The 26,944-nt window shown below is 41.6% G+C and overlaps 1 protein-coding gene and 1 long non-coding RNA gene across 3 annotated transcripts; one reads left to right on the forward strand and one right to left on the reverse strand.

The window, feature by feature from the left end:
- Nucleotides 1-398: 398 nt before the first annotated feature.
- Nucleotides 399-3,489, forward strand: LOC122991555. The gene is made up of 2 exons (XR_006405881.1): nt 399-812; nt 1,536-3,489. It is a non-coding gene; the product is annotated as an uncharacterized LOC122991555 (long non-coding RNA).
- Nucleotides 3,490-4,050: 561 nt separating this feature from the next.
- On the reverse strand, nt 4,051-26,531 carry gnb1l (guanine nucleotide binding protein (G protein), beta polypeptide 1-like). Of its 2 annotated transcripts, none has more exons than XM_044364792.1 (7): nt 26,419-26,531; nt 20,572-20,726; nt 20,255-20,380; nt 19,983-20,145; nt 16,500-16,592; nt 10,496-10,711; nt 4,051-5,002 (listed from the first exon to the last, which is right to left on the reverse strand). In XM_044364792.1, exons 2-7 carry the CDS (start codon nt 20,679-20,681, stop codon nt 4,724-4,726), a joined length of 987 nt encoding a protein of 328 aa, XP_044220727.1. In that variant the 5' UTR covers nt 20,682-20,726; nt 26,419-26,531; the 3' UTR covers nt 4,051-4,723. The 2 variants fall into 2 exon arrangements, with proteins under 2 accessions (XP_044220727.1, XP_044220728.1); XM_044364793.1 differs by having other exon boundaries at nt 26,361-26,531.
- Between the last annotated feature and the right edge of the window lie 413 nt (nt 26,532-26,944).

A 26,944-nucleotide genomic window follows, 5' to 3' on the forward strand; every position in this document is an offset into this window, starting at 1 on the left:
CCAGTACCAACATTTAAATAGGGTTAAAAAAGTAAAGCAGACAGAGTTTGCCTTGGGCCCACAAATGAACTAATTACGCCCCTGCTGATAACAGTTTCACAATAAAGTGTTACTTCAGTGTGACTTTAAACACTATAAGCTTCTTTTTTGCGTCTTAAAATGTATTTAAAATTCAGAGGTATTTATAATGTGACTTTCTAATCATAGAGATTCTACAGAGTGGCCTATTATTTAGTCGTTTGCTATTTCCTTTATCTAATAAGCTAGGCTATGCTGTAGCCTGTTATCGCTTTATCACGTCGACTTATTAAGCATAGCATACAGGCTAAACAAATTATTTTTAAAAAAATATTTTCAAAACTTTAGTGCTCGTGCACTCAAAACTCCAGACAACCTGTTCAGTGTAGTATTTAGTGTTCCTGTGAAGTCTGGTCAGGAAGCGGCCGTCTAGAGATGAGAAGCCGCCTGTGGTGACCCGACGGCGGCCTGCAGGTGCCGAAGAGAGCGAGAGGAACCACGGGACGGTACCCGCGCCGCCGGGCCTCGTGGGGGGTTGGGCGAGGGTAACAAGAGGGGGAAGAAGGGTCAGACCTCTGGGCTAATTATGGGTTTCACAACATAAAAGGAGAAATGAGACTGCGCATGCACAGTCCATTTAGTATTTAGTTATAACCAAGGTAAGGAACTATGTCAGTGCATACCATTGAAAAGTGTCATATTTCCAGAAAATAGTCATTTAAATAAGACAGTTTTTCCTTACTAATAGGCTAGTTATCATAGGCACCACAGTTTCCACCAAGACGGCCACTCAGGTAAAGAAATGTATTTGATAAAAAGTTAAACTAAGTTTAAATGCTTAAGGCTGTTCTTCCAGGGTCCAAGAACCTCTGAGAATTCACTGCAAGTGGTCTACTAGCAAAGCACAGAAACCTGAATTATTGTACAAGTTATTTTAAGCTAGGACCGTTTGAGTTAGACAAAAAAGAGAAATAAAAAGCCTACATGTTTGTTTTCTCCACCTGCATTATTTTACTATTTCTGCACCACACAATATCCATCAATTAAATATATTCTTCATATGTTGTATTCTCAGAAAAAAATCTAAATAAATGGGGATGCAGTGCTTGTCTTGACATTGAAGCCATAGCCTGCTAATTTTGTAATCCTGCCCTAACACTTGAGGGGACCTGAAAGAAAGTCTCTAAGAGTATACATTTCTGTATTATTAGTCTTAAGCAGCATATATCCTCTGCATTAAGCCATAAAAATAGAGTTTAATTGGCCAAGATGACAAGCATTTTTTAAATCCATGCAAATGTAATAAAATAAACAATGAATTCTTTTTCTGTAGCGGCAAATCAAGGAAATTGCGCCTACTGGAGGAAGTATAATGAATTACACCTCAATATAAAGCAATATAGTCAGTATGGTGCCTGTATTACAAAATATCTTCCACATTTCATTTGTACACACGCACCTAAATAGGCTTTCAACATTTCATGAACATAATTTATGGACATATTAATTTCTCACAGAGGAAAAGAGCAACCTGCTTAAGCCAAGTTGCACTGCAGAACAGTTCATGTGCCCAGATGTCTCAAGCTCCAGGAGACGGGGTGCCAAGGACTTGCCAGTGAAGTATGAGGAGATATACGATGGATGATAATGCGACTTGAGGCATCATTTGACACTCAGCTGCATCTGGAACATCTGTTGTGACAGGCCCATCAGGGTTTCGATGGGTTTGCTTCACGTCTGTGTACATTTCTGCTGCCGAGCCGCGCCTGCCTGATGTATCTGGGGACAGTTATTAAAAACAAGCCAGGTAAACCAGCCAGAGTCCTCCACCTAAACATCTGAACACGTGTTTCACATTTTACCCCCCCCCCTCCAGGCCCCTCAAGTAATAGAAAAGGTGCTACAGTTTATGATGTGCGTGAGGTTGCTGATGGACATTTGATGCGGAACATAAAAAACACATCACCACCACGGAGCAAGAGCCTTGATACAATCATATTAATTCACATTTTGAAAAAATAAATAAAACCGATTTAACCATGAGGCCTTGGCTTTTAGAGAAAGGGATTATTTTCTTATAATCATTATTCTTTTTCACCATTTATGTTTTCTAAATAATCAGGCTCAGTGTGATGTCTTAACTAGTAATATAATCCATGAATGAAGGCTCAGACACACTTGCACACTAACACAACCCAACGGATTATGTCCTATCCCAAAGCCAGGCTGACCTCCGACCTTCAAAGCCGAAGAAGACACACGTTAGGTGATAAGTGAAGCACAGGGCCTATTGTGCAGCCAGCTCCCTGTCCATTTATTGACTTCCTAAATGATCCATTATGAAGTGATTTACGAGCTCTACCAGCCACTGCTAAGACCAGTGAGTTGCTGTCTGCTCCATTCAGCAGACATCTGCACCAATGGACATGGCATTTGATTTATCAGAGAATGGACGGAAGCTGGCCCACACCACCTCTGGTGTTTGTTCAAAGCCAACAGGAGTTAGGAAGCTATTATGAATGCAAGATGTCACCAGAGGGGTCAGGGACAAAAGGTATAGATAGAGCTCTGCGGGGAACGAGGAAAACATATCATTAAAAGCAGGCACCTGGAAAAAAAAAAGTGAGCAAAAAAATTCTTATTTAATGTATTTTTTTTTAAATTATATCAGTTTTCAACACAACTCACTGAACGCAAAACTTTGGATTCATGCAAAAAAAATTTGCAGTTGGACACTTTTTTTTCCATGACAGTAGCATCATGGTAAGGCAGCTTGTCTAGCAAATGACCTTGTCTTTCCTCTGTTCACTAATGATTCGTGGCCATTATGCGAGTCTGGCTCTTTGATTTCTCAGGCCTTTCCTGTACAGCATGATGAGCTTCTCAACTTGGGGTCATCCCAGGAGACAAAGCCTTTATGAAGCAGAACGTCTAGCGTTTGAAGCCCTGGCCCCCGGCCTCTCGGCATGGTGTTGTAACACATGAGCTCCCATGCTGCTCATTGACTCACAGAGATATTATTAGAGACAGTGGACAGAAAAACAACACCTCTCTATTTTCTCTGGGACTCTCACAACAAGACCCTTCTTCGTGACAAATGTCATTTCCATAAAAAGACATCTGTATTTAGTATTATATTTGATGTTAATGTAGAAGTTGGAAATAATTTTCTTTCAATATGGAAATATTGACTATTTCTCTTACTGAAGACATTAAAATATATCTATTTTAGCTCAGGTCAGGTTGGAGGGCCTGTGTTAAGCTAAGACGTGCTAGAACAACAACATGGGATTACATAACTGCTCAGGTGCGTCGTATTCCTCAAATTCAAGTCCACTGGAGCAAATCTCCCATCAGATAAGTCAACACAGTCACATAGCTGGATCTGGCTTCAGCAAACTGTGGTCCTAACAATAAGTTATACTGCGTCTGTCTGTCTGTTCCACGAGGCCAGACACACAAAAATTCACAGAGCTCACAGGGCTTTGCAGTTATTATCTAGTAAATTATGACTTTCATATTTCAGATATTAACTGTAGACGTCCTTTAAGAAACAACATTTGGATTTGTTAAATAAGTTGTAGTGGGATAAGTCCAGAAATGTTGGTTACTTATGAAGTTACTATTGTAACATTTGTTCATATCTACACAGATTTAAATAGAACAAATTTAGGGTTTCACACACCGATCCTTGTCAAGAGCAATTATGTTGAGCTGCACATTTCATCAGCTTCTTTTTCTATGTCCATATGAATCCTGTAGCAAGTTAGGGTTTTTAGGTGGACATGTCATGATTTAGGGTTTTTTATTACCTAATAAGTGTAGGAAGATTGTTCACCTGGTTGCTAGATCTTGAAGTTGCATGAGATGTCGAGCTGAGGTTAAATGCTACCATTTTTATGAATGTAAAAGATGAACCAGGGCCAGTGTAATTGTCACATAAATGTTTTTCCTATATTTCACCACTGTATGTCTCTAGGTCTTAACAGCAAAGACGAGACAGGTGGTCAGAGGGTGGAAACCAGGCCCATGTAATAACTGATTCACAATTTATTAATGGACACATAATCTTTTTGTAAATCTGAAATAGAATCAATGTTGTACATTTTTTAACTGCTGCTATTCCAAAAAAATGTTAAGATGTGTCTTTGTCAATATCTAGCTGCTCTAGCAAATTAATTTATTTGTCAGAATACATGGTCTGGTTTTTACCTGTTAAAACCAACAACAGTATGACTGATGACTGTATAAAAAGTACTGCTAGGGAAATGTGACTAATTCTGAACTTCAACAGATATGGAAAATCTCCAAAATAAAAAAGCACAAAAACTGCTACTCTTCTGGAAAACATTTTTGAAACACATTGGATGTGTTGAGTCAAATTAGTCAAATTTATTTATTTATTTATTGGTTTTATCTTTTAGACTGCTATGTAAAAAATATCTGTCACTCCCCTACTCTGGTTTATAAATTAAGTTATTTCAAAAAGTCATTGCTTCTGCCACCCTTCAACATAGCATTTTATCACTGCAAGAGTTTAATATTGAGAAACAAATATAGCTAAATATAATATATGCATTCTATATGTCCAGAGATCAAACCATTGCTACTGACATTAGTTAGTCAACCCAACATCAGTACAGATGAGAGTTAAAAAAGTAAAGTATCATTTAAAAGTCCATAGATTCTCCCAGAGTTCACAGGCTCAGCCCGTGTCAGCACCCTCATTGTATATTGACCACAGGCTGATCCGCTGGTCCTTGGATCCAGCAGCCAGCAGTCTTTGTCTGGGGTCCTTGTGGTCAGAGAAGGCCACGCTTAGCACCATGTCAGTGTGGTACTGCAGAACTGCCAGCGGTCGCAGCTTCTTCCAGCCGAATACTCGTACTCGGTGGTCCCAGCCTGCTGATGCCAACAGCTTACCATCACCCCTGATGCATAGCTGGGAAACCCCGGGGTTGACAAGCGTCACACAGTCCTGGAGCTGTAAAACCACAGAGAGGAAGAGGATCTTAGCAGGTTAAAATCATTTAGGAAACATGCAACCTGAGACACCTGCAAACGCACTTCCAAATGTAATCGTGCAAGGGCCAAGGTAGTAAAGCAGCAGATTCTTTGTGGTAATTGTCAAAAAGCTATCTTACTAAAATCAAATGAGCCTATTGTCCGTGCAAATAAGAGACAGAACTAATTGGGTCAATAAATCAATTAATCACTGCCGTCTAGGAAACTGCAGCCAACACAAACAGCGACAGGGAGTGATTATCAGCTGATCTGATGACAGAGGTCCAAGTGTGAGGGTGGATGCATGTTGAACCTGGCCGTAGACTCCTGAGACTCAATCATCGGCCCTAAAACATTACTGCACGAGGGCCGTGAGCAAATCTCTCTGCATCCCACTATTTGGTTTGGAGTTAGAGAGGCCTGTTCTGGAAGCACGACGGGGCTTGAGTTACCTTTGTCACAGCTTGCAAGTAAGAGACAGACCATCTCAGTGAAATGCTTGTTTGCAGAGGCGTTGTTGCTTTAAGCACCTCTGATGAATTACATTTGCACTGAAAGGTCTGGTCAGCAGGAGAAGAGACCCGATAAATACACTGTTGTAACGTCTGCCTGCTAAAGATTAGCCACAGCTCGCTCTCCCTGTGATCTACAGTGTCCCAAGGACTGTATTAATCTCTTTAAAGGGGCAACATTCTGACATATTATAATGAATGGCAGCAAAGATCACTATCTGAAAGGCCTGCTGTGGTGGGCATTCCTGGGGAGCGAACGTGCTCTTCCTGCTAGCTAGGGATCTCAGCTGGATCGCTAGATGGGACACAAACATCTGGATATGGGAGCTGAAATCAAACTGGACAGCGTAAAATTGACTTCATAAGTTGTGTCTGGGGAGACTAATGGTCCTGGATAGGAGGAGACGTTGGAGAATTTATCTGCGTGCTCCTGTTCCGGGCTGGAACCATCCACAAGCTGCATGTGGAAGATATAAGCCAGGTACTCACAGCCCAAGTGGATAAAGTGGAATGCAAGGGAGAGAGAGAGCAGAGAGGAATGTCATTGATCAAAACAGAGCAAAGAAGAGAAGTTCAGAACAGGCAGTGATGTGATTTTTTTTTTTTTTTTTTTTCTTAATCAAGCTATCGTCATTGGTACTAACAGTATGAAACAATGTGTGGCTGCTTCGACCAAACAAGCCAGATACAAAGAAACCTGGGGGGTGAAAGATTGTTTGGCGCTTTGTTATTACCTCAAGAAGTTGGTATGCCCCTACCTCTCTCCATCTGGTTTGCATTAGAGGCCTGATAATGATGGGTTTAAGTGTCTGTTTTTGTTTGTTTTGCTTCCCATAGTTTGTGTCAGGAAAAGGCATTTGTTTCATTAAAGGGTCAATTGTAAGCAGTAACTGGTTAATGATGTAGTAGTGGTCATTCAGCAGGACTGGCTGGTTAATTGTTTTTACTTTCTACAGTCTGAGAAAGCAGAGAGAATGAAAAGTTGGCTACAGGGTTGTTCTGCACTACACTGATAGGTGGATAGACAGAAAATTAATTGCCAACAATTTTAATAATTGATTAAAGTCATTTATCAAGCAAAAAAGCAAAACATTTGATGGTGGCAGCTTTGTAAATTGGAAGATTTTCTTGTTTTCACTGTGAATTAAATATCTTTTGAAGACGTCACCTTTGACTCTAGGAAATTGCGATCTACATTTTACACAGTTTCCTGAAATTATAAAGGGCCACTCTAGCGATTTAGCATTGCACTTTCATTAAAACATGGGACTCAGAAACCACACGCACGTTGCAGCAGAGGCCAAAATATCCTGACCTTTAGTCCGTGGTATAGGTCAAGCTCCATAAACACAAGATCCTACAGTTCCCATAATGCAACTCAGTAGTGTCTTTCAGTAGAACCTCTGTGTCTGGGTAACACCCATGTCTTTCAAACTTGCATGCTTTCTGTTTAAAGTTTGAAGTCTCAATGACATCATCAGAGTTTTTTGTCAGACTTCAGAACCACAAAGATTAAGTATTAGTCCTCATGACAGATAAAGTAATCTTCATGTGTAAATTTAAAGACTAAATGATTAATCAATTGATCAACTAATTTCATCAATCAAGAAAAGAAATGTTTCAGCCTGATGGCAATATTATTTTAGTCATATACAGTATCTGCTCATGCGTTGGTCAACTCTGCAGCACAAAAAAGTCCAGTTGTTTGCATAAAGTATAATGATAAAAACATGATGTCTCCATGTTGGGGTAGCTCTCTTCCAAACAAGGAAAAAAATCTAAATTACTTTCATTTTAATTCTATGTTTTCCAGCAGCAGTGATGTTGTTTTTGCTGCAGCGCCACACCACTGTTGAATGAATACCAAGTAAATGTTGCAGACTTCAAGAACTGCCATTAACCAGGTCCCAATCTGTAATGAAATCCATTAGCTCTAACCGGGGAGTCTTGGCTCATTTTATTTGACGCCCCATTTTTCTTCCTTTTGCTTCCTTACTATCTCAAAATAGACAGAATCTGTCTTTGGGCTTCATCATTCTTTTCTTTTTGTTTGAACACTCCTTCCTGGCCTGTGTTACAGCATGCAGACACACAGACAGCAGGCTAGCTGTTTGAAGGCCAGCTTTCTCAGCTGTCAGGAGGCTACCAGCTCTGCTCAGCAGCTGGGCCCACAAGACTTTCTGTGGGCTACGACAGATACAACACAAACTCACACTTCAGGATCCTCTTTTGTAGCACCTCACCGACGGAGGAGACGTTCAAAAGGAGCGTCCACTTGGCAGATCTCACTCAAGCCTTGCTCCACTTTTCTCCCCGTCTTTCCCTCAGACTTGGCACCAATCTTGGCGTTCACGCCGTTCTACTGAAACGTCCCATCATCGCTCACTCACTCGAGCCTAGCGGCTGGGAGGCTTTTAGCAGGTATTTCTGACACACCCTGTCCCTGAATCACACTCGGCAGCGGGGAGATTACAGCCTTTTGTCACCTTGCCTGCCAGAGCTTGGCTCTGGCTGACAGGAGATGGATGTGTCAAACAGGTGAGCAGACCCATTCAGAAAAAATAGGAGGAGGGTGGGTGCTCAGTAGAAAGAGCTATATTTTTTATGACAGCCAGCTCATACATACAGTACTAACAGCAGACTGAGGTTGGGCCTTATGTGACCTAGCTTCTTGTTCATGTCAGATAAGGATTGGCTGACGAGTGCAAGAATTCCAGTTTCACAGAAGACACCTTGTAGGTGACTACTGCGGAGGCAGTGGGAATATTTTTACATTCAAATGAAAATGAGGATCAGGAGTTCCACCTGTAGAGAACTGTCATCAGTCTCAGGAATAGCTCGCTGTCAGCCATGCTTGATTTACGCTGCTAATCTTCCTCTGTCTGTACCTGCTTTCTCTTTCTCCGGTGCGCGACCTCTGTCTTTTTCTTTCTCCTGGAGGAACCCATCACTGCACTTGTCAATACATTTGAGTGGCCGCCTGAATATGTGTCCATCTAGCTTAACACCTTGTAAAGCCCAACGCCCACGCCCTCATAGCCTCACCCCGACACATTCCCAAAAACACACGCTAGAAGGAAAGGAGAAAAAAAGCTGAAGATGATGCCTCATTACTATGAAAAGATATCAGGCCGACCAGGTCAAACAGCAGATAAAGGCCTCTGGGAGCCATGTGTAATACATTAAGTTCCATTCCTGGGGCTATCTGTCTTTATCTGCTGGCCTTGATAAGCTCACTTCACAACCCTTCAGCTTCACTAAATCATAACTGCACTGTGTTGTGTCACATTCAGTTTCCCCTCCTTTTCGCAAAAAGCAACATCTATCTGCCTTCCAAGCGAGTTCCAGTACACTGTCCGGTGTTGGAGGAGTAATTTGTGGGAAGTGGGATGCTGTGGCACTTATAGCCTCCTCAGCCTTTATTGCAGCCTCCCACTGTGAACTACTGTTCCCTTTACTGCAGATGTGTTTTTTGTTTGGTTAAGGGGCCTCCAAGGTTTTGATATTTTTATTACCTCTCACGGGTCGTCCGTCAGGACCCAGGGCCCAGGTCCGCCACCCGGCAGGTCCCCCCCTCCCTGCCGGCCCCCTTACTGCTGCCACACAAAAATACTTTTGTGGGAAGAACTGAGGATAGCTGTCTGGACGTCACACTGAGCTGCACTTCAGGATAATTTAAAAGCCCCTGTTGGATCCTTTCCCTCTCCTTGTGCTTTTTTCCTGTCATCTTCATCCTGGATTACATGCTGAATCAATATTTTGTTGCTTGAGCAAAATAAACCAAATAACCACTCTCCTTCTGCTTTTGGTATATTGAATCAAATCCTTTGTAGTGTTTTTATAGCCGCATTTTAAGGGTGAAAAAAAAAATTGATGGTTTGCAAATATTTCTAATTCAAGCATTCATTTATAAAAAGCCCTGGAAAGAATAATACCCATTCACTGTGCAGGAGTGTACTATATCAGCCTCAGGTTCCCCTCGGCTCTTATTCATGGGGGTTGGCTGAAAAATGGAGGCATTCCCTTTTGCTCATGAAATCAAGAGAAAATATAGCTTCTAATGAGGCGTTAAGTCTCTGAAGCGTTGGTTGTTATGTAAAATGAATTATGAGCACAAAGCTGATGTGATCTCTTTTGGTGTGGCAGAAGATGCCACACATTCTTTAGTGTATAGTCTGGACCACTCTCAGGTAAATATGTGTGTGTGAGTAGCTGTATGTACTGTGTTTTCAAGGAAAGTATCCCCAGCAACGAAAAAAAAAAAGTTTTATTAGTTTACTTTTCTTAACAACTAAGTGCCGCATAAATTAATTTTCAAGTTTTCAAAAATTGAAATATCTGTGTATTATATTTTTATTCAGGACTATATGGGACAGTGTTTTGAACATATTATCTATACTTAATTTGCGACTATGTGTCAGTGTGTTTGTGGGTGGTTGTAGTCTGGAGTGACAGCCCCAGCCCGGCCCTTGGCCCCCTGGCCCTGCCAACGCTGTGTAACCAGCAGCTGATTTATGGCCCTGAAGCCCCGCTGAGCCTCTTCCTCTTTGGCCCCTGATGTTTTCTAAGAGAACCTGGAGAAAGGCAACACCCCTCTTCTTCCATTTCCACCGTTACTGTTTTAAAATATTTTATACCATTTAGCTAGCTGACGCAACAATTAGTTAGCAGGTCGGATGCTCAGGACCTTAAAAAGGGAGATTTCAATAGGCCACATGCACATTAGAATCGCTATAAACTGTGTAACATTAACTGAACATGTCGCCTTTGAGGCCTCAGACAAAATAAGCAGCAGTCTCCTAATTTGCATACGTAAACCTTAACTGACAAACTCATAAATTAAAATTAATTATTAACTGTACTTCAGGTAAAACAGTTTTTACTTACAAAACTATTTTGGTCACATGACAGTGTGGTTGACTAGACAACACTACTAGCCTCTAAGCCTGTCCTCTGCTGACCTGCAGGTTGTTCTGTCCGTCCAGCATCCACGGGGAGAGTTTCTTCTCAGAGGATCCGGATATGCCCCTCAGACGCTCCGTGTCAAAGGTCATGCACATGACGGGCTCGGGGTGGGCTTTGGCTTCACTCAGCTTGGACCTCTGGGTTACGTCCCACAGCAAGAGGGAACCGTCCTCGTATCCAGCCAACAGGAGAGGTCCGGGCCCGGAGTCTGGCTGGAAGTGAGGGAGGACGATAAGAGAAAGAGAGAGACGGGAAGAGAGGACACCAAGTGTAGCGTGAGGTAACAGAGCTGCATAGTGAAAACCACAGAAACCGCCGCCAAGCTGAGCGGAGCAGAGGTTATCATGCTGGAAGCTCCCGCTGACACTCAGAGAGACGCTGTGGGCTCCATTCGTCAGCCTGCTGCTCTCTCTTTCCAGCACTCCATTACACCACTCCTCACTTTACTCCTCATCTATATTACTGAGCCACAGGCCTCACTGCCGGCACCCATAAATATAGTGAAGTAAAAGACTGCAAGAACTATTATTCTTCTTAAGCCTTGGTTTATCTGAATTACTTAATACCCAAATTTATTAGTCACATTTTGTGAAGTTTTTTTTTTTAATACTGTAATTTTCAATTCCTTTTCATATATATTGTTTTGGTATTTTTTTTTCTGTGGCTATTTTATTAAACATTCTCTTTGCATTAGTGTGTTCTGCTTCTATCATTTTACCTTCCTAGCAATATTGCTTGTTTTCTACTTAAATGTTGAAGTTTCCTTAATACTTTTACACATGTGGTGCATTTTCTTAAACGGTATTTTATCTTCACTATTGCTGCTGCAATGTCCAAATTTTCCCACAGGGACTCTATAAAAAGATTATAGAGTAAAAAATAAAAACAATATACTGTGTTGATTAATGTATTAGTCAATCGACAGAAAATTAATCACCAACTATTTTCTAATCAGTTATAGTTTTTTTTCTCATTAAAAAAACCTATATCTATAATAATATAATACAAATGGATATTATCTGTTTTCTTTAGTCTTCTATGATAGTAAACTGAATATCTTAGAGTTGTTGACATTTGAGCTTTTGGAAAACAGTGATCAACATTTTTCACCATTTTCTGACATTTTATAGACTAAACAACTAATCAATTAATCAAGCAAATAATCAACAGATAAATGATGATGATGATGATGACGATGATGATAGTGAAAACAATCATTAGTTTAAGTAAACCAAAAATAAAAATGTAAAAATACACAACAGCCTTGCTTCGTTCATCCCCATTTCACCCCAGGACATTACAGATCCAGCCGCAATGTTTACAACTGGTGAATCAATCAGAGTAAATCTTTCAAATCACATGAAATGAAATGAAACCAGGTGTACAGATAGGCATCCGACACAAAACCTAAACCACACTACCTCTGTTAAACATATACAAAGCAACCTGCATACATACTGAGTACAAATGTGATTATATGCCTATAAAAAGAGAAAAATAATCAGTTAGCATTTTGAAAGAATGATAAAGCAGTGCCTGCCTGTTGTTGGCAGTCATAGATAACCTCTCTGTGCTGGCTGGCTTCCTCTACAGGAGGGTGTATGATCAGACGGGCACATAGGTTGTGTGGAGATATACAGCAAGCTTGTAAATCACTTCAGTGAAAGAGAACATAAAGGTGAGCTGATAAAAACAGGGGGCTTCATATATCTTTGCACCGCTGGGCGGAGGGGGGGGGGGGGGGGGGAGGGCGAGGAAGGGAAGGGAAGGAGGCGGAATGGATAAAGAGAAGGAGGGAGGGATTTCACCATCACCCTGCTTTCCCAAAATCCCACATTTCTTCTGTTTAAGTGTATGAAAGAACCCATTTCTTGCTACCTAGAACACACCCTTCACATCCACCTCTGCCTGGACAATGATTTAAACTTTTATGAGCTTAAAAGCCTTTAAATTGGCCTGTAGAACAACACAAATCATTTCAGAGAAACCATGAATCCTCCACAACACAGACTTGTACCTTTGCTTTAAAGCACCACCAGGCCCCCAGCAACAGCACTGTGCCCTGCAGAAGCAAGGAGGGAGAGAAATTTTTTCCATATGTGCGAGGGGGCCAGGACTGCCATTTTTACATCCATCTTCAAGTCCTCTTCTCACTTAACGCTATATATTTCGCTTCTTCCAGCTTTAAACAAATTATAGACGGAGACGTGTATTCCTTCCAAACACATCAGCGAGGACGAACACTGAGGCATTATGAAAACAAATAAAAACAAGTGAAAATCAGTGGCCCCTGCTTGCCGGCAGGGCCCGGGCTAAGCGTTCCAGACTTGGGGCCCACCGTTTCACTTAAGTGTAGGACCTCCTTGATTGATGATGTCACGGGTCGGAGGTCGGGGAACCCTGGGTAGACACCTAATTCATTATATCCTCCACAGGCCTTTCTACAAGAGGGCTCTCTGCTGGAGTGGGGCTGGGGCTTTGGGGGGAGATTCATCACCACAGAACAGCTGGAGAGACAGATGGATAGACGCTGGTTGGACCACTGGAGAGAGTGATGGAACTCGGGCAACCACAGTAGTTGGTATCCAACCTGTTCATTCTGATGTGAATTATTGTTATTGACAATTCAACTATTTCAGGCCTAAAGGTTAAAAGCTCTATTTTTAGACTTATGGGAGGAAGCAATGTCCCGTCTTTCCAACTACAAAGGTCCAATTAGATAATCAATACAGCCTCAACTCTGTGGGATTTCACACTTTGTTCACTTTCTTATCTTGTTTGTTTTATTCCTCTTCTCTTTTTTTCTTCTAAAACAATCAAATAATGGGGGAGAGGTTTAAAATCCCCCTGCTGTGGCATGCAGCCTATGGAGGCATTACAACAAGCTTTAGCTCCTGAATAAATAGATAACAACACAAAAATAATTGCTGAACCATTAGATCTAAATTGCCTTTCATTCCTCTGAGGTTCCCACTCATGATAAACCAACTGCACACACACAGTTCATCTCCGTACTCAGTTACCCTGGTAATGCAGCAAATAATGATTTGTTTTTATAACAAATTTGTTTTTATAGTCTTTTGATTTAATAAAAATAAAATTGTCCATCACAATTTCCCAAAGCCCAAGTTTACATCTTCCATTTGCTCATTTTGTCTGACAAATAATCTAAAACCAGAAGACATTCACTTCACTTAACACAAGCTAAAAAATCTTTACAAGTGAGAAGCTGGTAGTGGGTGATGTTTGTCAATTTTCCTTGAAACATGACTTGACCATAAAGCACTAATTTTATGTCCATCAACTTATCCATTAATTGACTCATTGTTCCAGCTCTTTTTCCTGCCGTTTTGTAGTTCATATAAAACAGTTTTTTCCTGTTTCTCATTTTCATTCATTCTGATCCAATCAACAAACAACAAATCTTTCAAACAATATATAGACTTTCTATATGTTGTATATGCTTCTGCGCTAGTTGTACATTGGAAACCCTTCAATTAAGCTAAACTGAGTGCAACATTTTATTACATTTTACACAAGTCACTTTTTCCAATATGCATGACCTGATATTCTTCATTAAATGGAAAATGTAATTTTCAAGCATCTGTCTCAGCATTACAAGAGAATTGAGTCAAACCTTCCAGTATTTAAACTTCATATACATTTTCATATTCATAAAATTTTTTTTAAGAGTGATGGCTATGGAATTTGTCAGTAGGGCATGCATAGGCTTAATATACATGGAAAGACAATGTCATGTGTTTTTCCTTGCCGACTCTCTGAAGGTGTTACAACTTTTCTGAAGACACGATCATTCAAATCCATCAGAAATGTAGCTTAAATCTCGTTTACTGAACACCGTCTTACTATCTCAAGGAAGGGACTTAAGTTAATTACTTAAGTTATTACTTATGTGTCATGTTTTGCATGCAAATAAAGAAATCAAAATTGAACAACCTGAAATATTGTATATTCAGCAAACATTTGTATATCATTTCCTTCTGTGGTAATTCCATCCACAATCATCAACAACCAAAAGACCAACAGCTTGTTTGCTGATGTGGCCGCCACAGGCCCCAGGCAGGCACTGCCTCAACATAAGGAACCAATCGTTTCCTCCGGTTTGTATCCCGGTCCACCATGATGTCATGGCCACGAGGCAGCAAGGTGATGAGCTGAGAGTGATGGATATCTGTATAGGAACATTTCCTTTTCCCCGCCAGCCTCTGTTCACATTAAAAGCCTTGCACATCATACATCACCACTGTCCCCCTGGCCGAGCCCTGCGTCTCCGTACATCAAGTCAAACCCACATGTGGAGGCACTTTCTTGCTCCACTTTGCTGTATTGTTCGCCGCTTCACAGCCAATCAGATTCAGAGAAATCAAACAGTAAGCTCAGTCAGCTTCTAGATGGAGCACAAGGTTTGAACTGAGGGCTGGGTGGGATTTTGGTGAAGTGAAGTTGACTTGAGAAGAAAGTGCAGTTTAACACTGCATTTAATCTTTTCCATAAACTCCAGCAGAGAGGGGCTTAAAGGCCGACAATAAATCTGTTGGTGAGTCTGTCTTAGAAATAATGGAGGATAATCACTTCTCGTCTCATGGGTGGGAAGAAGAGAGAGACAGAAGAGAGAAAAGACAGAGAGGAGATAATTGTCAGTGGCTTCTTCCTGGAGTGGGTGAGATAGAGAGAGAGAGAGAGAGAGAGAGAGAGAAAGAGAGACAGGGTGAAGAGAGAGGATGACTGTGTCAGCTGTGGCCTCCTGCCGTGTGAGGTGAAAGAAACAGTGGGCAGCATATGAGCATTTGATGTGAAAGACAAGATGAACCTTTTTTTTCTTATGACTGACTGACAGACAGAATATGCGGGTAGTTTCCAACCTGCGTCTGTGTGTGTGATAGAGATGGAGGAGGTCAGTTACCAAAGGTTTACACACAAACACAAATACACACACACACACACAGAGTGGGATTTTAGTCTCTTCCCAAGTCAGCGTAACAGATGAACGTGCCGCAGCCTTGAAAGGAATCAGCCTGAAATGATTTAGAATCGCCTGGGCCCTTTGGCTTTGAAGCCAGATAGCTGCCTGTGCTGTATTACAATGGTATTATATAATTTATAATGATATAATTGATCATTATGTTTCCTGGCACTCAACGCTGAACCAGCATTGGTTCATAAATCAGATGATGAAAGGTGGGTGTAACACTCAAATCAAAGGGAAAGAAAGAAAAACACAAACAGAGAGCGTGATTCTGTAACTAGTCTACATGTCTCTGTAATAAAATCACACACTGTCACCTTCAAGGCTTTTTAAAGTAATTCCAAACAGTACAACAGAAATACAGGATAATAAGAATAATGTATGCTTTGATTTCTGTTGCCTGTAAACTGCACTGCTCATAAAATTTATTCAAACCATTCACAGTCTTGCATGAGCCTAAAAAACTCCCCTCCCCCCCCCGAAGCCCAAAACCCAAAGAGTTAATAATTAACCATGACAATAATTACAGGCTCTCGTTAATGGGCGGGAAATAAAACTTTCGACAGCATTTACAAAACAGAAAGCAAACTTTTTGCTCGGATCAGATTGGATGTACAGCTGCAGGCTGATATATGGCTGTGAACCCCCGGCCCTTCCAAACGCTCTAATTACAGTGTTGGGACTCGCTGCCAGCTGAGAAGAAACGCGTGGAAAAATGGCCCGGGACGAGCTGTTGAGCTGTAAATCATGTGCCACGTCTCACATGTGCATTTTTGTTGACTTTTCTATTTTTGCATCTAATTATATGGGCTACTGGCCAATTAGAATAAAGCAGGTAAGTATAGAACAAGTACTATTAAAAGTAGGAGGAAAAAGAAGGTATCTGCTGCTCTTGATAATAGCAAGGTGAACTTGTTGAACTTGACATGTAGTCAGACAGGAACATGTGGGTTATATAAATACTGAAATAATATGCGTAAGAATGACACTCCAGAGGACTGCCTGGTCCTTACCTGCCACAGTTTGATACACATGACCATCCCCAGCTTAGCATCTGGTGCCAGGGTGCAGACTGGGGTCTTACTGGGCAGCTCAATAATCTTGATCTGCAGAGAACACAAGTCAATTCAAACTTTAATCTCAGTAGTGAAATGTTGTCCCATGTAGTGTGCAGCTTGCTAACATCATACTTGATGATTTCTGGATGTAAACATACTAAACCTTTTTGCACAGCTTAGGTCATTTGTGTCATGCTCATACTCTCAGGTGGTTTCATGCTAAGGCTAAATCTAACTGTGATCTTTCCACTAGCATGTTGTTTCGTTGGAGGGTTCCTGGTTCATTTTCTTTTTACACGCTGTTTTTTTACAGAGTAAAACAAGGAGATATAATGCATTAATTAGGGTGCGTTAAGAGGTTCTGGTAAGTGGGTTTTGTTACCTTCTGACAAAGCTAGCTGTGTCCCCTTGTTTCCAGTCTTTATGCTAATCAGCTTCTAGCTGTAGCTTCACATGTATAGCATAAATATGAGAGGAATATTAATCTTCTCATCTCACTCTCGGCAAGAAAGTGAAAAAGCAAATTTCTCAAAATGTTGAGAACTATTTCCTTAAAAGAGTACTCCACTGATTTAGCATTGTGCTTCTGTTTTTTTTTTATTCAAAGGATCAAAATCAATGCATCAGAACTAGCAACATTGTCTTTTTTATTCCATGCATTCTTCTTCCTTGTCAAAACCTGGTGCCTACATTACCCACAGTGCAACTTGACCACTGACAGTTGAGGTGGAGATCCGGGTGTGTTATGCTAGCAGGGGCTAATGTAGCCTGACCTGCTAGCCACAAGCAGAGATGAGGTCTGGTAGCCTCTATTCCTCATAACTTTTTTCATTTAGCAATTGAGCAATTTATCAGATTTCTCATCTATAAACACACTCTGATGTGAAAAAAAATCAGTGGAGTTCCCCTTTAAGGTGGCACACTAACATAAAATGTTTTTACTTTCTAATTTTTGAGGAATTTATCCATTATATCCTAATGTGTTTTTGTTTTAATGTACAGTGTATGTTTTCATCACTGAGACCCTGTTGTATGTATATACATCTACAAGCTGTCTGCCAAAGTCATGATTTGTTTGTCTTCTGAATTCAAATAACAAAGCTGCAACCTGAATCTGTCACTGTAGTTCAGGACCAGGGTGCCTGCAACCAGCAGTACAGTACCATCCATTAGTGCAGAGCGGCCGCCACACTGTCTATAATAAATCCCACTAAAGCTCGACCCTGTGACATGAATGGTGTTTTCCTGCACACATTGGCATTGATTCTGATAAAATACACAGCCTAATGAAGCCAGTGATAAAGCGCGTGCCTGTATGTGTGTGTGTGTGTGTGTGTGTCCACCCACATTACTACCAAAACTCATTCCTTTGACTTCCTGAGTGCTGATGATCCACATATTCATCCTCATTAGGCCTCAGATTAAACAGCCCTTTAAGGGAGCGATCTGTATTTTAGCGCTAGGCCACATCTGTCCTGAGTGTTTACCTCTGCATGCCTGACAAAGAGGGCCTTTAAGGACTTCTCTGTGCCTCAGGTAATCCGCTGTTCTTGTGTGGCATCACACTGCCCATAAATAAAACAACCACACTATTAATTAATGTTTCTGCCATGGCAGCAATCTGCTGGCAGGAATCTCACTGTGAGCAATAAACAGTAAAGCCGCCTGAAATAGCTGAGAAGGGAACTGATTCACTGTTTTCTTGGTTACGTGTCTAAATATTGACCTACCTGCATATTGTTTATGGTGCTAAATCACCCTTTTATGCATACTCTGTGGCAAGTGCATATGTATTGTTTCTTGGGGAATTTATTTGCGTGAGCGTTTTATTTACGGATACGTGATAAGCATCTGCCTTGGCCAGTTATGTCTGTGGAATGGGGCGGGGAGACAAAATGACAGAATCGGCTGTGGCCTCCTGTTTTGGCCTGCCTTGTATGTGTGTGTGTGTGTGTGTGTGTGTTTCTGTCTGTCTGTGTCTGTTGGGACAATGGCATTATTGAGGTGCTGGGAGTCACAGGCGCCCTGATGCCTGGCCTGCTGGACTGGGGTTAGCGGAGGCACGTTTGGTTGGATCAGGTGACTGTTCTGTCCCTTTCAAGTGTGGCTCCTTCGCAGCGGAGCAAGTAACATGAATCTGGAGGCAATAAAAGATGGCTGAATCGCTGGCTGCTCTAACCCCATCCTGCTTTGCCGCTCAGACACTGGCTCTACACAAAACCCTACAGGCCTGTGGGTGTTGAGCATTAACTGCGAGACAGACAGAGCAGTGATTTCATTCCAGTCCTCAATCTAATCAGACCAGGGAAATCTCTGTTCAACCCATGAGTCAAAGCAGGAACATCCTGGTTGGTTACCTTCTGAAAAGCACAATTAAACTTTCTTAGGCCGTCACAGAGCTATTAGATGCCTTAGATAAACACATTGACTAGATGGCATGTTACTGGCCGCAGCCAAAATTAACTGACATTTAGCTGGTGGCTGTCTGGTATTAAGTTCCAACGTGCACTCTGACTCATGACATAAAGGTTGGTTTGTTAATGATGCCATTTAGATTGCCGTTTGACAGATCCTGCTGCAAAGCCGCATTCTCACATGTCACCTTCACTCAAGACACATTCAACTGACAACTGAATAAAAATATTACATTTGCCAATTGATTAAATCCAAGCCATCACACATTTATGGGTGTATGCAAAGGATAAAGGCAGAGTAGTAACAGGAGCGATGACAGGACTTTGATGTAAGAGAACAACTCTTGACCGTCATGTTGTGGGTCTTCCGATTTTCTACTATCATAGTCGACAAAAAGCCACAAATACAGTATGTGTTAATGTTGAATGAAAGTCAAGCAAACTGCCAACTGCAAGTCTGGTCAGGTTCATACAGGTTGCCTTTTTTTTTTGTTTTACTCAAGTCAGAATGTTTAACCAATTAACCGGCCCACCTGCAACCTGACATTAAACTGAAGGATGTTTTCTCCTTCTGAACCCAGAACAACATGTGCCAGTTGATGTTCGTCCAAATTAACAGCCTTAAAGTGTAGAGAAGTGCACTTTTGACTGGAAAATTCCTGAATCATTTGCCCATTTAAAAAATGATAAAAAGGTCAACAAACCACTAAATAGCTTGAAAATTAAGTGATTCATACATATATTATCTATGGGATGTCCTTGATGCATGAATTTTTAGATGCAACATTTAGGTTCCGCTGCTGGCATTTTTTAAGCAAAACTCCCAAGAACTGTCTGGTCCTAGCTTCTCAAATGTGAGGATTTGATGCATTTCTTTGTCATATACGATAATGAACTGAATATTTTGGACTTTCTGTACCCACTCATCCTTTCCCAGCATGCACTGCATGAGAGGCAAACTGGACAGGTTACTAGTCTATCACTAGATACTAAATACAGACAGTTTCGGTTTCTGATGTCTAACCTCCTCTGTCTGTTGTCCTGCAAAGGCAAGCAGGAAGGTCCCAGGTCTCATCTCCAACAAGGAGCACTGACAGAATCCAACACTGCCGGTCCACACGGAGTCCACAACATCACTGCGACCTTCGCTCAGATCCCACAGATTGACCTGCATGTCCCGTCCCTGACTGCTCCGATAACAGAAAAAAGAAGCAGTATTTATATTTAGCAATGCATGTATGTGCTCAGTAGGAAGCTAAACCCCCAAAAGAACAAAGAGAAAACTGCGATACTGACCTGATGAGGGTATCTGTCGACTGCAGTGTGCTGACCCAGATGACTGAACTACCAGAGTGACCTTCTAAAATCTTCTCAGTCCTCCTGTTGTTCAGGTTCCACATATGGATGGCACCCTTCCCCGACCTGCAAAACCCAAAAGTCTGGTTTATAAAGGTTTTTTTTCTGTTAATCATACAGTATACAACCTCACATTGCACCTACAAAAAAGCAAACAATAACTGTGCTGTCAAGCGCTGGGTACTGACTCTTTAAACTAACAAATACTTATAATAAAAGGAGCAAACTATGAAAATGTACTGAGATGAATAACTTACCCAGAAAAGAGAAGGGGTGTGTCCCCTCCATGGCAGCTAAAGTGGAGGGTGTTGAGGGGTCCACCGGCCCCCCTCAGGGTATAGATGGGGGATGGAGCAGGACGAGACATCCCTGGATCATGCAAGGAGGCAACAAACCCACATCATGATGTCCACTGAAACAGACGAAAAAAAGTGAGCGAAAAAAAGATATGAGTTGATTTTGTGACTGATCTAAAGAATTCAAAATGCAGTTTGAGCTCCAACAAAAACTGTCAATGGGAGGCTGACAGTGCTATTTTAGCAGAAATGAAACATGTTCCATTGTAATCAGGTTAATATGGGTTAGTTGAACAATTAAGTATGCACCTAGCAAACTAAATCTTTAGAAACCAAGTCTTCCCTTTTTGTTTTTGCCCAAACACTGAGCAGGGATTGTCAGAGAGCAGCTCCATTTTGCCTTGAAGCCTTTCTCTTCCAAACAGCAGACAGTCGTGTTTAATGCACTGTCTGTATTTTCTCTATTGTTAGTAGTTACAAACCCTGTGGCTGTTAGGCGCACAGACTCTCTCTCTCTCTCTCTCTCTCCCTCTAGTCTACGTGATAACACCTCTCTTACTCAATACGTCATAAATCACAGCCTCTGACAGCTTAATTACAGTAAACAGACAGAGATTCAGGCTTCTCACTCCTCTTGTGATCAACAATCGTTGTCCCAGAGGCAGAGCTAACAACTAAAGCTTTTATGTCGTTTGTAGGCCGGGCAGCTGAGGAAATGCAGCCGACCGCAGGTATGCTGCAAGGAAATGATGCCTCAACATTAAATTGCAGCAGTATCACGTCTGAGTAACTCTCAATGAAAGGATTGAATGAGCTAATATCCACCAATCCATTAAATTTCTAAACAGCTTATCAGGCTTAGGGTCACAAAAAACTGTTTATCATAATAATCAGCACATTTCATTTTCATCTTTTTTATAAACCAAACAAAAAAAAAAAAAAACAAACAGTTCCCTAAGACAGGATGACGCATCCCGCCTACTCAAAGTTATTAGAAAAATTGGATAGACAACAACTTTTATAAGCACAGCCCACGAAAATATTACTGAACAATGAAGCTACTAATCAAAATAAAATGCCTGTAGGCTTTACTTTAAATTTGTTGGCACCGCATTCAATCAATTTCTCTACCTGGCCATCTACAAAAACATTTTCACTCACTGTAATAAAGAAGAAATCAGTCATATCAGCAGATATAACACTGACAGACCAGTACTTTTCAGAAGACCAATATCAGAGCACAAGACTACACTGAAGCTGGCTGTAGTTTAATCATAAGGACTCAGTCATAAGGGCAGTATAAATGGTTGGTCATCTGAGTTAATGAGCACAACCTCAACACCCCCCCACCCGCACCCCTCACCCCCATACACTCTATTGCCCCCTCCTCTACTCTTACTTATCATAACCCTTGCTCCCTGCAATCAACAGAGACTGAAACTGGAGCCCGAGGCATTCAGGAGCAGCTCATTGCAGGAGGTTAGTGGTTAAATTGTCCATGTGAATCTGTGAAGCGGAGAGATGGAGACCCCTGACCAGCCTGCCTAATTAAGGACACTAACATACACTCAGCTTTAGCATCACTCTAAACCTGCACACTTACACATCATTTTTTTCCATTCTCACTATAATAAAGACAGCTCTAACCTCTTTCAAAATACAAATAAAGGCCAAAAAAAAAACATTCATATTTATTTCTGGGATGGTTCAAAGCATACAGCTGTTCTGTAGAAGATATGACTATTGAGGATATTTTTCATTGGGTATTTTTGTACTGAACCAGCAGGAAACTTTTGGGCCAACAACTGTACAAACTTGTTTTTGTGCGGTATGAAGAAAATGGCAAAAAAAACATCAACAGTGTTTTTGTGAGGGTCTATCAGTTAAGCTGCTCCTCCTGTGAATGGGTGAGTAAGGCTGCATTCCTGAGCCACAGTCCTGTGCCTGTGTGAGTGTGTGACAGGGGGAGGCTCACCCTGATAACAGGTGGATTAAGCGTCCCTTATTGTCCTCTTGCAGCAGGCCTCTGTGTAGCTGTGAGTCACGAACACAGCAGCCTCAAACTGGCTGCTGTGTTCGTGACTTCATTGTCTAAAGACCAGGGGCTTTAAAACTTTCCACTGGCAATCATGGCTCGCTGTCAATCAATGACAACGGTAGGGGACAGTGATGGAGGTGTCACTGTGCTGGGCTTGGGGACTGCTGAACCAAAGCTACGCTCAAAAGATAATGGCCACTTTCCCCTTCCACTACTTCCCTGGTGGACTGCTTCTTCTGTTTTGCTAGGCGTCAGCATTTCCAGTCGCTGAATTGCCCCCCAACAATGGCTCTGTTGTGGTGGCTGCTAGTGAGTCACCCACAAACCCAAATACAAACATGCAGCCAGCACAGGAAGGGAGAGAAAGATACTGTAAACAAACAGGACAGTGGCAGGATGTCACTCAAATCTATTTGAAAGGATCCTTAAATTGTTTCTTTCAAACCCAAAAGAGGGGGCAGAGTAAACAACAGGTTCCTCACTTGTCAAATTTCAATGTTTTACATCAGGACACAATGGAAAGGTGCCTTACTAGTCAATCTGCAGATAGGGGTAGATGTGATCTTCTGGTCAAAAGATCCTCAAGGACATGTATGTAACTTGTTCTCTTTGGATCTCCAATATAGTCTGTGTCCATCAGTTTTAATGAACCTGAGAAGCTTTCATAAAGTGATTGAGCAATAGATAATACAAGACCCAATAGGTCAGTGAATTTCTCAGTGCAACCTGGTCTTCTTATTAAACATGTCCATATCTCAGAAATTACAGAACGAGGTACCAGGCTGAGCCTAATTAAACCTGTGCGCCTAATAAATCAGACTGACTGATTAATATACCTGAGCTGGATATGGGAGCCAGTGGGAAGAGGCAAGAAGAGGAGGGTTGAGGCTCCTGCTGGCCCTGTAGCAGATAAGACAGCTCTGGGTAATCTGACTCTAAGTCCGTGGATAAAGGCAGTTTGTCTCTTCTTGGGCCGTCTGTCCACACCTACTGGGTAATTAGGCCTAATTATGAGAGAAAGGTCTGCTTCCCCTTCATGTTATTAAATAAGAGTCAGCCTCGTCCGCCAAGGATCTCTCAACACCAGCAAGGGGCTGGCGACCTTCAGATCAAACGCAGCCACTATCTGTGCCCCCCTCCCACCTCTTTCGACTGCAGCACCCATTCCCCTCCTCGGCATCGCTGCACATATGAGGGCTTGAAGAAGGAGGGGACAGAGTTATGATATGGGGCATCAAAGTTTTTCTTTTTTTGAGTAGAGGTGAGGTGGGGGGGGGGGGGGGTCCTGTCCACATTCCTCGCTTGGGTCTCTAGCGCTGGTATCATGTGATCGGCAGCTACCCACCTGAGCTGCCCCCTTGTCAAATTCTGCCATTCATAAATAAGAGCAGGGAGGGAAGGATATACTGATCACAGGGGTTTATTATAGAAGCTTTATAATGCCCCAGCTTCACAGGAGCCAGTATGGAAGCATGGGATCCCAAGATCCCCTGCTCTGATATCAGCGTTGTCAAATATGAGATCTGAGCTGCGTGATGAAAACCTGAGAGTAGATTACACATAGCTCGAACGTGTGCATTCTAGATAGGCCTTCCAGTGAAAAGCAAATGTTATAACCTTTCAAGCCAATAGCATTTCTGTTCCCAGTAAACTTAATATTCAGAATGTTTAAGAAGAAGATGCCTACTCCGTACATTACTGCTAAATCATACCCCAGCTATTAGTCACTCTGCCGTTTCTCAGAAGCAATGGTCTTATCTGCTGTTTCAATGCTTTTCACCGTCTCGCCAAGGGGGCACTTCCACCTCGCCGGCTGGTCATTGGGTGGTGAGCTGGCTCTACAACCGTTAGTCAGCCTTTCTGCCCTGACCCTCCCCCAACTACTGCCAAATGGAGAGCCAGGTCCATTATAAAAGTCTGGTTAGATAAACAACATGGGAAGTGGCAAGGAAGACACACGCCCTTTATTGTATCTTGGTGGAGTATCTGGACTGGATAAACAGCCCAGCGTCAGATAGAGGCTGAAGTCAGACACAAGTGCACCAACACCCACTGTCAGTCACAGATCCAATGAGCGGGAAAAGGTGGTATTGTTCGCGTGAATGGCGTGAATGCTAAGCAGGGGCCACTGCAGATAAGGGCTCAATGCCTTATGGGTGTCATTGAGCCAGTCACTGATGGAGCACTGTGTCAGAGGGTCCTGATTTAGGAGGTCCTGACTGTGGTCAACAGGTACCAAGGACCTTATCTGTTTGCATTATCACCCATTTCCTCCATAAGGTCATTTACCTGGACACTGGAGGATAAAGAGACAGAAGAGGGTCGACAGCTCAAGTGTCATCATACAACACCAGTCATTTTGGGTGTGATGGCCTTCCGATCTACGGGGATTTTTCTGTCCATACAGCAAAGACATGACAACAAGTAAATGTTTATTGTGCTATGATCCAAATAAGACTTCATGTGATAGTGGATAACAAGAAGATGTGACACTTTGTCAAACAGTAAAACCCCCAGTGTCACAACTGTCAGTCATCTTCAGGGGTGTGATGAGCAAGTGCATGCAGACTGAGTACTGAACGGTGAAAAGTTTGACAGAGTGTTAACTATTTGTGCATGACAAACAGCTCACAGCCAGAACCCTCCTACCAAATTTAACAAGCTCTTACAAACTGGAAGCTGAATATAAACAGAACAGATATTCCATGATTCACAACTAAAAGACACTCAGAATGTGCACCTGCACTGAGGCTGTGTAATCCTATTAATTGCTATTTTAAGATAATGGATACTATAATATAAATGAATAGAAAAGATAATAATATATATTAATATAATATATATAATATTAATTACTTTTTAAACTGCATTTATATATGCATTAAAATACATATTTTGACAATCATAGTGTGATAGCCCTCTTCTGTAACTGTAGTGGCAGGAGTTCAAGATAAAAAAAAACAGCTTAAATGTTTTTCTGAGGGGGGGTGTCATGATTTATCTTTCTTTATCTAATGTTAAAAAATCCATTTAAGAATTTCTGGATCTGCTCTGAGTTCTCCCACACACTTCTTCCCTTCAAAACAGGGTTGCATCACATCTAGCTCTGAGTCATCTCATGATCCAATCACACCAAACTCCATTCAAAAATCTGGCAGTTTCAAGTTGCTCTAGTAACTGGCAGACAAAAGTACTGTAGTGACGGCATACATTTGATCCACAAGCAGTGAAGCTGAAATCATGTTATAGTTTATATATGTATAGTTATCTTACAATAATATAACAATATATTTGATATAGTGCTTGCTGCTATACTGATGACGTTAAACATGAGACGGGGCTTTCCGTGAATCGAAATGGGACAGGAATCATTTTTCGCAAAGTGTATTTGAGATTGTGATATATGCAAGGCAGCTTTAACATTAAGAGGGCACATTTCTGAATGAAATTCGGTGTGTTGATCATGCCATGAACCTCAACTGGACAATATCAAGGCGGCACAATACTGAATTCATTAGAATTCAGAAGCCAACGCATTAACTAAAATGTTGGGCTAAGAAAAGATACTTTAACACTGCATATTACACATATGAGCACTTCAATTTAAATGCCAGTCCCATTATGTTAGTTACAAGGCTAGCAACAAGCTAACAACTACCCACAACAGCTACAAACAACGCAGTTACCGTAATGTCACTGATGAGGCGTTTACCCTGGGAAATAAGGTCACTATAGTAGAAAAGAAGCTTTAACAAAACTTCATCAAATACCATTTCAATGAGACACCGGTGGTTTGACAGTTGTCGGAGAAACTCAGCCAGCGGAGCAACAACGGATACAAAACATCCGCCACACATCAAGGACCCCTGTTCACAGCAGTGGAGCTGTCTATGAAAGTGCCTGTACAAAAGAATCTCTCTCTCTCTCTCTCTCTCTCTCTCTCTCTCTCTCTCTCTCTCTCTCTCTCTCTCTCTCTCTCTCTCTCTCTCTGTTATAGTGTTTTCTATGCAAAGATTTTTTAACATTATGAAAATATTGAATGAGAAAGCAAAAGTAATTGGTGGATACAGAAATCTCTGATATAGAAGAATTGGAGAGTTTAGGCTCACTAAAACTTTGAAAATACTAACACCTCAGATGTTGGGCCCTTTTCATTTCCTGCTACTTCTTTAATAGTCCATCAAACACAACCTTAAAGACTCATCACAACCAAACGACAACTATACGACTCGCACAGTCGTACAATACTGCATGAACAGGAGAGTCCCTTTTTTCATCCTTTTCAGTCTAATTGAG

Source organism: Thunnus albacares, chromosome 2 (genome assembly GCF_914725855.1).
Source record: "Thunnus albacares chromosome 2, fThuAlb1.1, whole genome shotgun sequence".
Lineage (NCBI taxonomy): Eukaryota > Metazoa > Chordata > Actinopteri > Scombriformes > Scombridae > Thunnus > Thunnus albacares.